This window comes from Poecilia reticulata, linkage group LG8, assembly GCF_000633615.1.
Source record: "Poecilia reticulata strain Guanapo linkage group LG8, Guppy_female_1.0+MT, whole genome shotgun sequence".
Classification (NCBI taxonomy): Eukaryota; Metazoa; Chordata; class Actinopteri; order Cyprinodontiformes; family Poeciliidae; genus Poecilia; species Poecilia reticulata.
The window spans coordinates 9,301,685-9,318,499 of NC_024338.1; the positions used below are offsets into that span (position 1 = coordinate 9,301,685).

The window sequence follows — 16,815 nt, forward strand, 5'->3', positions numbered from 1 at the left end:
CTTCCAGCCTGACTCCACACCGTTACACAAAGCAAAGTCAGGAAGGATGAAGAACCTTTGTGTGTGTAAGCGCTTCTTCAGAGCCCAAGATGCACATTTGAGTTATTACATTTGCAATAAAAATGCAGTTCTGTGAGAAAGGGAATCASTGCCTGATCTGGAAGAATGGAGAAATATTCCCATAAACACACTGGAGAGTTTCATGTGCAAGGCAAATAGATCAGTGCTCCTACAAATCCTTTCATTTCACTGCATGGATGAGTAAAAAAATCATTTATAGGAGTTTCGTAAACTTCTATTAATGTGTTTGAGTTAGTTGAACAAATATGTGTGGATAATACAGRTGATATACAGACAAAAATAAGTCATAAAGAATTGTGAACATATTTAAAACATGAACTGTGGAGTATTTTTTTTTTTTTGTCCACAGTGGAATATTTGAACTCACTGTGATTTTAAATATGCAAATAGCCATAATTCACACAYGTCGAGCTAATAAAGGCGTGTAATTACAAAACATAATTCAGAAACAAGCACAATTACAGCAGTATTTCACTTGTTCATAGCACAGTTTGTGTTACGTTTGCTCGAAGGAGACCTGATCAGACTTTACTTTTACACCATTAAGGACTTGGTATTTCAACACACAACTCAACTGTATTGCAGTTTGAACAGCAGTATATAAGAGTTAGTGTAAAACCATGTTGTGAGCTATGCTATGGCTGCACATTTCCACTTTGACACTGGTAAAAGTGTCGAAGTGGAAAACGTTCATTAAACTGACACGTCTCTTTGTCATGATGTCAGTCCTTCTTTCCTCCTTGGCATGTTTTGCTTAATTCCACTCAATTTAATTACGTTTACATTGTAACRACCCAATTTTAAATGCTACATAAATGAACGGAAACAATTTTCCCACATGTAATGGTGCTTCTCTGCACTGTCCACATTCATGTCTGAGTTTGGCTGAATTAAGTGGCAAATGATTCTCAGTCAGATTTAATGGAGTGGATATTAGTGAGTACAACTCTCATTCCCCAGAACAAGGCCTGGAGTTCTGCAGCCCGTCTGTACCGCACCAATCCAATTTTGTCTTAATTGAATTGTTCGGAGCCCCTCGTCCATATATTTCCTTCACAGGAAGCTTATTACTTTCAATCTCTGCTTGTGTTTTTTTATGTGTATGGCTGAGGGAGCTGGAAAGTGTGTGTACCCACTTTGTGCCAACTTTTAAATGCTCTGCGTTTGATTGATGTTTCTGTGCTGCAGTATGAACCTAGTGGATTAATTTGGGAGATGAAACCAAAATACAACTGATTACTCAAACTAATCAACCACCCCCGCCCCTCTTTTTTGTCCCACCTTTCTCTTCCTCACTCATACTGACAGGATGTGAAGTCGACATTTTTCCAGTTCGGTGCTTCCATCCAGCAGGAGGCTCTGTTGATGCTGAACATCATGGAAGAGTATGACTGGCATGTGTTCTCAATTGTCACGTCGAAGTTTCCCGGATACCAGGAGTTCATCAACATCCTAAAAACTACAGTGGACAACAGGTAAGCTCATTAACTTTATATTTACTTGTTCACCAAAATGCTAAACTTTTTTTTTTTAAAACATATCTAAACCGTTCCAACACGATCAATATGTGCAACATTTTGGGAATAATTGAGTGCTGGGATATTTGATGGGCTGCACAGTGGCGCAGTTGGTAGAGCTGTTGCCTTGCAGCAAGAAGGTTCTGGGTTTGATTCCCGGCCCCGGTCTTTCTGCATGGAGTTTGCATGTTCTCCCTGTGCRTGCGTGGGTTTTCTCCGGGTACTCCGGTTTCCTCCCACAGTCCAAAAACATGACTGTCAGGTTAATTGGTCTGTCTAAGTTGCCCCTAGGTGTGAGTGTGTGTGTGACAGACTGGTGACCTGTCCAGGTGACCCCGCCTCTCGCCCGGAACGTTAGCTGGACATGGGCACCAGCACCTCCCGACCCCACTGAGGGACAAGGGTGTTAGAAAATGGATGGATGGATATTTGATGTTATAATTTTCCAATCTGGCAGCAAATGAGACTGCTTGGTGCTTCCTCTTAAAAAAAAAWTTGTATTGGAATCAAATCAGATTAAAAATAATAATTTTGGGGACTTTAACTGTTTCTGGTCATTTGTAGAGCTGCATGATATTAGACAATCATAAAATGGGAATGTACATTTATATTTATATATATTTGTACATGTATATTTTGTGAAAATTKCAATGACAAAATTAAGTGGTGTTTGCAACCCCACTGAAATAGTTTGTTGCATTTTTCTTCAGCTTAAAGTACTTTTAATGAGATTCTAGAGYAGCRTCCACAGTTTAGAGCTACCTCATTTGCCCATCTGTTTCTGCACACTGCCCATTAGCTGGCTGAAAGAGAACCACCACTCCAATCTGATGCAAAAAAGAAAAGAGCAAAAACAAATTGACCTGTTTAGAAACCTCTCGCATTAATCACAGGTATTAGACTCTCTAATAAGTGAGTAAAAATTTGTTGTACAGAGTAGAACAGCAAACTGTTAACCATCTACTTATTCCTATGCATAAACATCCAAATTACAATAAAAGTATGCAAAAAGTGACATCATTATAAATATATCTAGCACATTTTTAGCAGTTGGAACAATTATTGTCTCATTTAAATGAAAAAATGTATAGCATGTTATTTTTATTTTTTTGTTCTAATGCTGTGAAAACATTTTTTAAATAATATTGGTGACTCCTCATTTWAAAAAAAACTGAGAGAAATGATGTCTAAGTTGTTGCCAATAATTGTTTTTTAATGTTGGGGTTTAATCAGCRGGCTGCTGGTCTGCAATTGACACAGTGTAAACTATTTCAAACCTTTCAGTTACATAAAKACTTTGTTCAGCTGCTGCTTTTACTCTATGGGCTAAAACTTCCTCAGAATCATTTTAAAGGAGAGACTTTAATATTGACATTCCACTTAGCCTTAATATATTTCCCCTGACAATAAGCACCTCGCACCTCTTAAGATTCTTGCCACAATGACCAGTGATATCAACTATAATGGGTAATTATGGCTGCCCCAGCCAACACTAGAGCACAGTTAATCATCTATTAGTTAAATATTAACATTTTGCTCTTGTCCCCTTTATCGCCTTAGTTTTGTGGGCTGGGACCTGCAGAATATCATCACTCTGGATGCCGTGGAGGAAGACAGCCGCTCTCAGATCATGCTCAAGAAGGTCCAGTCTCCGGTGGTCCTGCTTTACTGCTCCAAAGATGAAGCGGTGTACATCTTGGAGGAGGCTCGCTCTCTGGGCCTGACTGGATTCGGTTACATCTGGATCGTGCCGTCGCTCACGACGGGAAACCCCGAGATAACGCCGGAAGCATTTCCGTCGGGGATGATTTCAGTGTCGTACGACGACTGGGACTACCCGTTGGAGGCGCGCGTTCGCGACGGAYTGGGGATCATAACGTCTGCCGCAGCAGCCATGTTGGTGGAGTACGGTGACATCCCAGAGGCCAGGACATCCTGTTACGGCCCGATGGAAAAGACGTCAAAGCTCCCGCCCAGCGCACTACACAAGTAAGTATTTTTAATGGATCTTACTTGGCATTCACAATATTGCGTAGACTCAATTTAATTTAGTTTATGTGCAGCAACAACAAAAGATATCTGAAACATGAGAGTGTGGATTGATATTAGTAGATCTTGGCACTTTCGTTTCCTTCWTTTGCAGCTTTAGTCTCTTCAAACGTAACATTGGTAAATGGTAAATGGCCTTCACTTATGTAACGCTTTGTAAAGTCTGAGAACTCCACAGCGCTTTGCACTCCTTCAGTCATTCACTCATTAATTGACACATTCACACACTGATGGTAATAAGGTACATTGTGGCCACAGATGCCCTGGGGCAGACTGCCATTCATTTGGTGCCACCGGCCCTCTGACCTCTGACCTCCACCAGCAGACAAAGCAGGTGAAGTGTCTTGCCCTGAGACAGATAGATGGTTTGCYGAACCAGCGAACCACCAATTATAGGAAAAGTCCGTACTTATTGAGCCACTCATTTTCAAAGCATATRTGTAATTTTAGCCACATTAAGTAGAGACAAAAGAGAGGTTATCCTATTTATGTCCCACTATAAATKTTGCTGGTCTTTATTAAATTGTACTGAAAAATCCATACGTTCTTTTTATTTTCTTTTTTGTTTTAAATATGTCTGGAAAAGCACCATCAAGAATCACTGAATTAGACAATCCAAATCAAATATATTGTAGAATTCACGAGGTTTGTCTAAAGAAAGCAGATTGTTGATTTACTATTTATTCTAAATTTGTATATGACGAGCATTTAGTATGGGTTTCTTCTCATATTAATGTGTACTAMTTTTCCTTTCTATACATRTATTCACTTCAATAATTTATTCTCAGGTGTAAAACAGTTGAAAATCTGTGCAGTGATCTTATGTAAATAAGATGAATAAGAACTACCCACGTAATCAGAACTGCAGTTAATGTAACTGATGTAGAAAATAATGACTGGGCAGTGCGTGAGATGTGAGCATTTCATGTTTATTTATGCACAACTTTCAGTAAAATAGTTAACTACAAGAAGTATTGCAGTGGTTATGCATATCTGTATACAGTATATGTTGATGGATATGAAATGGAAGTCGGATTCGGAGAGATAGGAACTGAAAATCGCAAATGATCCCAGAGCTGCTGCCAATAAAATGCCAATGATTTCCCTGTTAGGAGAAAACAAACCGAGCTGCTTAATGCAAAATGCTTCAGTGAAAAATTGCTTGTTATTATAAGAGAAATCACAGTGACTATAGCCTTAATGTTTGACGTGCTCTATTGTCTGTTCTTTCTTAAAGTGTGTCAGTTTGTCAGTCTTACATAAATGAGCCATTTCTGAAAATATGCAATCACTGTTGGGCACAGGACCGATGGATCTAACTTTAGGAGAGAATAATAAAAAAGACGTGGATGGAGTTCGAAGGGGTAGTTTGTGATTTAGCTGGTGAAGAGTGAGGCAGAGGAGCAACTGAGATGGGATAACAGTGGGAAGCCACTACAAATGAGTGTGCTCTCAATCTGAAGAGCTCCTTGATGAGTCCTTCTGCTCTTCTTCTCATTAATTCCTGCATATCTCATTTCCTCGTCTGTGCTTCCCTCTCCTTGCGCTCAACCCCCAACAGCCAGTGGGAGATGCTGCAGGTTTTGCCAGCTCTGTCTGGTTTCCCATCTGGCAGCGGGGGAAGAGACACAACCTGTGTTTACATCCCAGTCATGTGTAAAAAATGAATACTAATGCATATAAATAATCAAGCTTGAGTGTTTTTTTTTTTTTTTAACTAAAACAAAACCAGAAAGGTTCTCTTTCTACATTGGAATGGGTCTTACATTTGAAACCAGGGGAAAAGTTGCACATAAAAGGCAAGTGGACATTTATCCTTTTACCAAACAAGGCCAGTCATGTGCGTTTCCAGTCCTGTTTAAGTGAAAGTTTTTCTAGCATCTATTTTAGACACTACTTTAGTGAAGAATGCCTTTCCGTTATGTTTCTGTTGCACATATGCAAAAAATTACTCATCTACTTATGCATTTATTTATTTATTCCTTTTCTTTCATGCTTATATGTTGCAGGTTACAAAACAGATTTATATTTTAGACATCAATTATTAAAGTTAATACAAAAGAAGTGTTCAAATTATCATCAATTTATTAAGGACCACCAATAAATTAATTATGTCAAGAAGTACTCGTCTCCCAAACTTAATAAGTTCCGTCTTCAACTTGCAGTAACAGTCAGTCAGCCTTTAACGCCATCAATATACTTTTGCCCACGCTTTTTTGAAGAAATCCTATTCAGCCTCATTGGAGGTCTGTTACGTCACATCGTCTAATCTGGATTTAAGTCCTGACTTTGACTAGGCTAATGAGACAGACTCATAGTTTGGAGTCATTCTSAGGGAATGACTCCAAACTATTTGAATCATAATTGAATCTTTTACTAGTGGCAAATCTCATATTTAAATATGTAGATGATCATCTTACATCTTACGCTAAATTATTGTATAGAGCTAATAATAAATATAGATTATTTGTCCATAGTTACATAGAATATGTTTGAAGTGAAAGACGGTTTAATAATGGATACTCCAGTAGGTCCATAATCATCAGTCCCAAGCTAACAGATCAGTGGTTTTCTCAGGAAACCCACACACACTGATGGGAAATGCCAAACATTCAGAGCCAGCTGACTCTGTGACTCTCCACATTCTCTGCTGCCTTAGGTTGTTAGCCAGGTGATGAGTGCCTACAGATGGTTATGTTGTGGGTGAGAGGGTTCAGCCAATAGGGCTTTGGGGGCAGGACATGAGAAACATGATTGGTCAATGCTAGGTCGAGGCAATGGGCCAGTGTGGGCTGTTAGACCCGTCAGTTTCTGTCAGGGGAATTAGGGAGACGTAGTTAAGCACACACAAAAAAAGGTAGGCAGATGGCCTGTATCTTTAAATCTGCATGTATAGTGTTTTGGATTTTAAATCTGCTTCAATGAAAAATTTAACAATGACATTAACCTTAAATATATTTTTGCTTTGCAAAAGTATGCACATGCCTTAAACCTTTTAACCTTTTGTCACATTGCAGTTTACCAAAAGTCATCCAGAGGTCAGTGTCAGATGTGATCAATGTTACAGTTTTATGTCTACATGCATAATGCTGTGTGGAATGAGAGTGAATATAAATATGTTCCACACTTTTTAGATTTTGCTTTGTAAATAAAAACAGAAAACTTTCGTTCCTCATCAAAATGGTGTTGCTCTGTGATGTTATCACACGGAATTATAATAAATGCCGTTGATGTTTCTGGTTGTAAGATGTCAAAATGTACATATTGAAGGTGTTTCCAAGGTGATGTAGTCCTGGCCATGCAATCAATGCACTTGTGTGCCAAGACTGCAGACTCCCTGCTCCTTTAAATGATTACAAAACAGCTGATGGGAACTCATTTTGATTGGGAATATGGATTTGGAATGACAGATAAATTAGTTGTCTCATTGACTTGTTAGGCCCTCAGCATCCTGTGCTTTTAGTCAAGTTTTTCCTCACTCTCCTTTCACTGTGACAGCTGAGATGAATATGTTTTGCAGAGTAATAAAAAAATAAAATTAAGAAAAGAAATATGAGACAAATGACAAATCACCAACTAAGAGAGCCGACCAGTGACCCAATCACAAGTGACAGCTTGTGCTCTAGATAAAATGTGTATGTGAGTTTCTCTAGGTGTGTGTGTGTGCGTGTGTGTGTGTGTGTGTGCATTTTTGGAAACAAGAGAAATATCCCCTGTTAAGAGAGTGTTCGTTCGTGGCAGATTTACAGTGTTCTGTTCACCTTGCCATTTTGAACAGTGTGCCTTAAAAGGCTTTAGCACTTATTTACCAGTGTGTGAGTGTGTGCGTGGAAAAGGTGTGGTGGCAGTACTTTGTTCTGACAGGTAATTTCAGTCTCTCGCTGTGATGTACGATGGTTAGAACTGAGCGAGCACAAACAGCCACGCACACACTCCACGCAGAAGCTGTCGCTGTCACTTGAGATGGACCTAAACTTAAAAAAAAATGAAATGAAACAATCAGATTTCGTAAACAGGATCTATTTGTAGTCAGTCGTACAATGTATTTATGATACTTTTATAAAATGAAAACAATAGAGACAGATGTGGTTTTATATTGTTATGTTGGCACATAAAAAACCTTTCATCTGTAAATGTGATTGAGGATAATAAATGTAAATAAAATGAACTGAATGTTTCATCTTGAAAAAAAAACAGCAGTTCAAAAGATGGGGGGGGGGGAGCACTTGTTTACTTTTTATGCCAAATTTTCTGCTGAGCAGGCTCACGGGGGAAATACAGAACAACACCTGCTGATTTTATTCAATGTAATAAAGGCGCCTCTGTTGAATTCTTATAACACACACAGCAGGTACAGAAACCTCCACGGTGGTGACTCTGCTAACCTTTGTCAGAAGTAAGAGAATATCTCCCTGCCCTGACACCTCTGTTTATTTTTTGCACTTTCTCACCTCGAAAACGGGGCTTGTTGTCTCTCGGCAGTCCCCTGTGAAACCGTACGTTGTAGCTGGCAGGAGAAAGTAAGAATAAACAAAACAAACCAATATACTGCAATTCTCACTACAGCAATAAAATACAATAAATTTAGCTCAAACAATTCTAACAAATGAACCATATTACGTTCTGCTTTTCGTAGCACTTTTATAAATTGCGCACAATATCGTGCATGTTTGCCTTTCTGCTGTTTATGGAGAAACAGTAGATTTGTAAACAGCTGCAATTAGCTTGATACTTCATCAGGGAGAAATGCGCGGCTCGAAAACTAATGTTTAAGACGGCGTTAGTTCGTCGTAGGAGAGATGTAATAGGAGAGATGTATGGGACTCCATTCGTTTCCACGTCACGACTGGAGATTTTTTTGGCATCCAGAATTTTTCCAGACAAAGTTTGTCCTTCTTGTTAAGGAAGGGACGAGTGTGATGACCTTCTTCCAGCCATCTGACCAGCAGTGCACAGAAACAGATGTGGCAAAGACACAATTGTGTACTGCTCCGACTAGAAAAAGCCAGAAAAAAAAGAAATGTAGTATTTCTGCCTCTTTCTGTGGGAAATCAATATAATTTGTAAAGAACAGCACGAAAATGATACTAATTGTAACCGCTGATGCAGTTTTGTGAATCCCTTCCCTGTGATTTTGCAAACGGAAACATAAGGTTTCTCAAAAGCAGTTTAATTGAACCAAAATTGCGTATTTTYTTTATTTTTTAATCTTGTGAACTTCATATGTCATTAAACTCCTCTTAAAAACATGCTTTTAATACATTTTCGAATAGTCATCAGTCTATGATCGCACAGCCGATTGGCGTTGTAAACACGGAGAAAAGCCGTTTGAATAGATTCTCTTTTGTTTCTCTCGCACAGGCATAGGCGCGTGCATTCGTGGGCTTCATAGATCTCAAGTGCTCTGACAGCATACATCATTGCTCTGACTACCCCTTGTCTTAACAAGGATAAATGTCTCCATCGCTGACGCACGCTGCCTTGCGCAGATCATCTTATCATCCTTGTAGAGAGAACGCGGCGCTTCAGGAGCGCTGCCTCAAATGAAATGCAAAGCTCTTATCGTAATGTAAACCACAACTTGAAATGGGTTTTCTATTGTCAGTTCAATTCATAAACTGACATCGTGAAAATAATATCAAGGCACTTTTACGGGATGCAACTCGATGTAAGTAAGTACAGTGCAAAGGGAGTCGGTTTAGTTTGAGCTCATTTGAAAATCAGTTCAGACTTATTCCGCTTTAGCAATGCAGTGCTGGGGTGAAATTCAATGAAATGTAGAAAAAAGTGTTGCTAATAAATTAAATATTTAAATATGAAAAACATGTCCATCTAATAARGTTATTATTGTTCGTCACATGTGGTGCTTTTACAAGAAAAGAAYGTGCAGAAATGATCRCTGATGGGGGGGAAAAAGCACAAATTCAGAATTTTTTTTGGCCTTCTTCTGTCTACTGTCTCATGCTAAGCTTACTCTGCTACTATTGCCCCCACCCGCTCGTCTTCCACTTCACYTTTTACAATCACTTATACGCCAAAATGGGAAGGAAGGTGCAAGAAATAACTCTGCGGATATTTTTACCCCAACCTTGTTGAAGGATAGTCCTCTTCCTCTCCTGCCATGCATTCTTTCCATCTCTTTCACTCGGCCTCATTCATCTTCCAACCCATTCTCATTCCTGTGGGTGCTCCATCTTTGCTGTCTCCCCACGTCTGCACCCTCTTCCTTCCCCCTGAAGAATAAGGAGGTTACAGATACGAAGATGGTTGGACAATGAAAAAAAAAAAACTGGACAATCACTTCAGTGTAGGTGACAGAAGTAATGGGGCGACATGGAGTGCTGTTGAGGTGTGCGACGTGGTCATCTGTGTTTATGTGTGAGSAGAAATGTTCATCCAGGTTGGATGGGGGTCAGTTTGAAACAAACACACTTAAGTCTGTGTCCGTATCCTAGCAACACCCGGTCGGTCCACCTGTTCTGTGGGCCTTTGCCAGAAAAGGAGTCCTACATAAGCACTCTGTTATATAATTAATAAAAGCATACATCTGTGTTACATTAGCTTAAATTCAAAGGATGCTCAGTGTTAATTATTTTTTTATTTTCATTTCTAGAAGTTTGATGTATTTTAATTACAGACTATTAATTTGATGGTTTGATTTTTCTTTTTTTCTTKTTTTTGTTTTGCTTAAAACAATTTTGCACTCACAGCATGTCAAGTTTCTAGGTTATTTCTAAACAGATAAATAAGCACCTTWGAATCAAATACTTTTGCACAGCCACTGTATTCTTCCTTATAAAACCAATAACTGTGCTTATAAAATGAATTCATTCTCAGCAGCAACAACTTGGATGCACATGTGGGCATCATTTAGCACCAAACACTATGTGTCAATAGTCTGCACCCCATGCACTATCAAAAATATAGTATACATTTTTTTAATGAGCCATGGTGCCACAGGTAGTCCGTCTAAAACAGCTACTTGATGAACTAAGCAGGGTGAAAGGTAGTTTGAAATTAGAATTTAAATTTGAATGTTTTGTATGGCACAGAGTCTTTTTGGGACAATTCATGTCAAAATATTTAACTGCTCACTCACAAACTGAAGATTATGAATCTAATGCTCCAAGTCTTTAAGACCACAAGCTTGTCAACACACCGGGCAAAGACACTTAAAGCTGACGTGCAGGCCTTTTCTGATAGCTACTCTTTTTCTCCAATCGACTTAAAAACATCTTTTRCGACTCTTACCAGCTTGACACTGCACCAAAGTCCTTTGCACAATGTCCTACATGAAACACCTCACCTGCTGCATTCCTCTGTGGCTTTGCACCGCCACACTGGGCCACATGCTCCATTTAGAAGTCCGCCCTGTCGCCTGTTCTCGACGTAACAGAGGAGGAAGGAAAATCGGAGCAAACTCCTCTGTGTCGTACACGAGCGCCGACAGAGGGAGTAAAGGAGACGGAGTGGCGGAGGACAGTCGTGATTAATGTGGAGCCTGTGTGGACCCAAGAATATCTCTCTACTGCCCTCCATCTTGGCTAATGTGACCTGCCATATGGGTCAACCATTTCAATYTGTGTGTACGTGCTTGTGTGTTACGTCTTACGACTAACAGTGGCTGTAGGTAAAGAATAATATGTGAATAAAAGTCAAGTGATTCTGTGAAATAAAGTTGACCAGTTGGTTATTTTTCCCAAATTTACTAACAGAGTTCAGGAGATTTAGCTAAAGGGAAAAATAAATGGAAAAAAAAWTTTTKKGGGGGGCAAATTAACAAGAAAAACTACATGTTAGACAATCTGCACTYGTGGAAATAAGATGATAMAATTATTTAATTAACAGCAGAGTCACCTTTATCACCACGGATAAAACATAAATCCCATATTTCTTGAGTGAGATCAATAATCTTCCTATCTCGAGGACATGCTGTCAGATTAGGAATACATCAATCTCAGAGAATCGTCACTCACTCAGATGAAAACATCCACATTTTTTTATTTCTTTGCATCAAAAGGCCAAAAAAATTAATAAATAAATAACTTTCATAAATCAGTAGATGGAAAAATTATTTGCCCTAAAACATTTTTATTCAATTGTGTTCACATCACAAAATACAATTGTAATAACTGCCAAAATCTAGTGAATACAAAAAGCAATTTCAAGTTTTGATTGAAATGTATTTAAACTACAAAATTGCTACCCAAACCAACTTGGCTCTTGGTGAAAAAGTAATTGCCCAATAAGCCTGGCTGGCTGACTGTGTTACCCTTGGCAGCGACRTTTGCAAATTAAACGTTTGTGATGACTGGCAATGAGTTTTGGCCCCGCTCTCCTTGTTTTCATTTAGCCAGTTTGGATTTTTAAATCAAGAAACATCTGTTTAAGGTCATATCTTACCATCCCGAATTGATTTAAGTTTAGACTTTGATTAGGCCCCTCCAGAACCAGAAACTTTATTTGTTTTTTATGCTACTGTTTGTATTTTATTATTATTATTATTATTATTATTATTATTAGTAGTAGTAGTAGTAGTAGTAGTAGTAGTAGTAGTAGTAGTAGTAGTAGTAGTAGTAGTAGTAGTATTTACTTCTGCATAATATTAATACTATTACATTTCAAGGCCATAACACAATGTCAGGAGATTGCTTCAGTATTTTCTACTTAAGACCAAAATTCATGGTTCCAATAATGACTTTTAGTCAATCAGGTCCAGAAGAAGCAAAGCTGCGACACCACCACCATGTTTGACTGTCAATTTGAAATTTTGTTTATGCCAGATTTAGCAACACATAYTCTGTCTAAAATGTTCCTATTTTCTCCTGTCCRTCTAAATAATATTTTGCGAAGGGATCAYGAAAATGTTTTTGGCTGATTATAGTGAGTTTTTGGTCAGCAGTCTCTTTTTTGATTGATGAGTTGTGAACACTGACCTGGACCCAGGTTCATGTGGTCTACGGTGGKTTAGATCACAYGTTTTGCATTTTGAAATCATAAATTCTGTGAYGYTCTTGGAGTMATTTTTGTTGGTTGGGCCCTTTCTGAAAGCTTCACAGTTGTTCCCGCTGACCTCAGAAAAGTGTTCATACCACTTTCCTGGATTTTAGATGTCAACAAGTTTCTTTGTAATTTGTTTTTGAATTTCTTTAGATTTGGGCTTGTTTCTTTTTGTGATCTCCATGCAGTCAGACAGGTTGTGTTTAAGTGTTGATTACACAGACCARACTGCAATGAGGCCTGGATTTGTCTAATGAAGTTAAAGTAAAAAAAAAAAAAAAAAAGAAAAACTTGAGAACACTTAATAGATAATTTAACGAGRACATTTATATATGTTTCTCACATGGCCATAATAATTTGGATTGCTTTTTCTTTCTTTAATTAAATATTTATTAGAAARGGGCTTTTTATTATTTTCATATTTTTTTAACTGTTTAATTCCTTTAATTTTGAAATGCACAAGTTGTAGACAGTAAATTTATGTTTCAGATGATAATTTGTGCTCATTTCTTTCCCTCTCTCCTCTCTTACCCTTCTCRCCCTCTCTCCCCCTGCCCCTCTTAATCATCCGCGCCTTTCGCTCTCAGGTACATGATGAACGTGACATGGGATGGCAGGGACTTGTCATTCACAGAGGATGGCTACCAAGAATACCCAAAGCTTGTTGTCATTGTTCTCAATAAAGAGAGAGAGTGGGAAAAGGTAAGACCCGCATGTATCTCCGCTCGGCTTAGTATTGCTTGCACACTGCAGTTCTCACCTAATGTTATGCAAAACATCATTATYCAATCTTAGTGCCATTTTTCATTCACATGCACATTGCTGGAGTTCAGTTTGAACGTTTGCATAATATATTTCACAATGTTGCCTGTGCCTTGGAGAAAGCTGGATTTCCTGTTGCATGTCATATACCGTTCATCAAGAAGTGTCAACCTCCAAGTCCACTGGATTAGTGCTATTAAAGCTAAAGTGTTATTTATATGGTATAAACCTGTTTTRCGTAAATCTAGTAAATATATAAGAATTATTTTTATTTTCACCCAAAAACTAACATCAAAGTGTTACCAGCAAACAGACTACATTTAGTACAAGATGCAAATTTCCAATAACTTCCAAAACACCAGTTCAGCATTGCATTTGAAGCACGCTGCTACAGATTGTTTTCTGTAATGAAATAGGACATTTACAATACATCATAGACAACATGTGGCACACTGCTAATTTATGGAAGTATTACACAATAAATTGATGTAATTTAGATTCATATTTTTATCATGCAGAATCTTTGTCTGTGCTGATGAAGAATTATTAATCTCATCTTGACTGGATGTGGACGTGCAAATATACGCGCCGGGGCATATCAGTGGTACACTGACCTAATACATGTGACAGGAACTTAGTTTCTCAAAATATGTAACATCTTTTCATCTTTGGGGAAAAAAAAAACAACAACTTTGTAAATATGAAAATATGTGTAAATTCTAAATATGTCTACATGCATGGCAGGAGTGTGAGAGCAACTTATATTTTTGTCATGCCTTGAATTTGAGATTGTTGCAGTGAATAAAAACAAATAGATGAAAGGGACAGACTCTTGAAGAGCATTAATTTTATTTTTTTAAGAGCACAGAAAATATTGCAAGTTGCCATTAACCAACTGTGTGACAAATATATTTGGCTAATCAAGCTTAAATAATATAAGTGGTCAATTCTACTCAGTTTTTTGTTCTGTTATCAGTGTGTCTGGTGGCAGGAAGGTCGCCTCTACTGGCCAACAATAGTATTACACTTTAATGTCCTAAATTATTGGCTTCATGTCTCTGTGACTAAGGCTTACATAAACTGGATGGAATTTCTATAATCATTTTCACTTTCTTTCAGTGCATTCAGAAACCAACACATAAAATCTGTTTACCTCATGCTCAAACTTAAACTGGCAAGTTATCTTAGAAAAAAAAAAAAAAAACTAGTGCACAGAAAACCCAGGAAGAATCAATTAACATTGTACTTGAAACTTTGTTTATCAAGAAATACGTCGTTGATCAGTGACCTCTTTTAAAAATACGGCTCTGGATTTCCTTAAAGGACTAGTGTGTGGAAGGCGGTTTGATAAATGGCCACTGTAAATGCTATTCTAGATGTTGTAATGGACTTTAAATGGCAGTCATGCATCTTTATACCTACATTGGGCTTCCTCACACTTGCTCAAATATCTTAGAGTTAATACCGCAATAATTCACGCTGTGGAATGGGAGAAGGGACAAGTTTCAGAGTCTAAGTAGAAGCGGTGTAGACACAGAGAAGAGCTTAACAGCAAGAAAAGAAAGATTGATTGTAAATTAGTTTTATCCTGGGTTTGTTTTCATCCCCTCTGTCAGATTATTCAACTTTTTTTTTGGCATTTTTTTTTTTAAATCTGCTGCACTCACTTTCCTTTCTGAGTCTTTACTTTTTTACTCTATAGTTCCATATTTTTCCACCCTCCTCCTCCTTCCTGTCCTCCTTCACTATCCGTCTCTAAGCCCAATAATCCGCGCACTCTGATGCTGGGCTCTCTTATAGCACCTCAGAGCAGAGTTAATCAAAACCTGAGATGTCTGTTATCAGGTTGGCAAAGGGTCACCGCTCTCTTGTGTGTGCACGGGCGTATTTTTTTTTTTTGTCGCTTAGCACCGGTAATCAACAGAAACGCTATTGGTGGTGAAACTTGTGCTGCAATCAGTCTGATATACTTTAGGTTATATCTTCCTGTGTGTCCTTTGTTTGGAGCAACTTGCACGGTGTTCGGCAATTTTTTTTTTGGAGCAGCTTTGTCATATTTCACGCCGACATACACACAAACCTTTGTAAGTGTGTCGAGGACGACAAGTAGTGTGTCGTAAACAGAGAGTCTATGAAATTGATCAGTGCCACTTCTCTGTGGTGCAGAAAATTACTCCAAAACCCCAAAGAGAGACACCAGCACCCAGAGTGGAAAAGTAATTGGGAGCTTTTCAATCCATGCACCAGAAATCAGTGGCATAAAAAAAAGTGAATTGCACAATGATGATCATGAGGGGGGGAAATATCTGTGCATGCACTAAAATATAGATATGCACTAAAAATATCGAATGTGTTCCCTTGGGGTGCAAGATGTATGGGGAGGGAAAAGAGTGCAACACCAAATGATCGGCAAAGGAACAGAGATAAAGAGTTTGGCTTAGGCAGTGAGAGGAAATGAGTGAGAGAATGACACGGGCAATGTAGCAAACAGAGTGAAACATGAGGCACGTTAATCAAAAGGATGCGAAGCTCTGTGTTTAGTGCTCACATGTTTGAAACATCCACATGTGTTTCTCCCTGCAACACGGTTAACCTACTGCTGTGGTTTGAACTTAATAAGTTCAGGGACATCTAGCATAATCCCCATACATTAAAATAATGAAAAGGTATTTGATCCTCTTAAGCCACTGTAATGCCGGGACTGTGTTGAACTCCTTTTTATGCTGCATAGTTATTCAAGGAGAAGAGTCAAAAATGTATCAGGAACGTTCCTGAGAAATTTTGGACCATTTCGGGTAACCTGATGCAGCTTTGTGAATTCTCCCGTTCTGCCATCTCACAGCCGCGCTATTAGCTTGAGATCTGGTGACTTGGGTATACTTGGGTAGGGGCGTTGTCCTTTAAGGCATGCTCAGTTGTGGATTTGAAACCATGCTTAAAGTGTGCCCAAAAACTTGCAGTACACCATTACACTACCACCCTCATCAGTGTAAGTCAGATGGATCCATGCATTGCTTTCCCAGGATTTTATTGTCTAATTTTGGTGAAACTGTGTAATTTTCCTGTTCTTAGCTAACAGGAGCTGCACCTGTTACGTTCTTTTGGGTTTGAGCTGCTGCGACTTTTCTCACATTGCTAACCAGTAATACATTTTCTTCCAAAAAGTTGCTGCTGACTGGATACTTTCTCCTCTTTGAGCCATCCTAATGGCATGAAAATTCTTCTATTTCAGCAATTTCTATACGTTTCGGGCCACAATGACAACTACCCAAGTTAGCCTGTAACGGTGGTTGGTTAAGTCCAAGTTCGGGTGACAACCTGAAGATGGAGAATGACGGAGCTTTTTCATCAATGGATTGTTTTTACAGGGAATCTGTCTGATGTTCTGGAGAAGGCTTTGCACAGT

General features: G+C 38.6%; 1 protein-coding gene across 1 annotated transcript in view; it reads left to right on the forward strand.

The window, feature by feature from the left end:
- Positions 1-16,815, forward strand: part of grin2aa (glutamate receptor, ionotropic, N-methyl D-aspartate 2A, a) — a 152,837-nt gene that overhangs the window by 99,282 nt on the left and 36,740 nt on the right. The window contains exons 2-4 of the mRNA XM_008415757.2: positions 1,390-1,556; positions 3,159-3,587; positions 13,235-13,349. Of these exons, the coding sequence (XP_008413979.1) occupies positions 1,390-1,556; positions 3,159-3,587; positions 13,235-13,349 (711 nt within the window). The remainder of the gene's footprint in view (positions 1-1,389; positions 1,557-3,158; positions 3,588-13,234; positions 13,350-16,815) is intronic.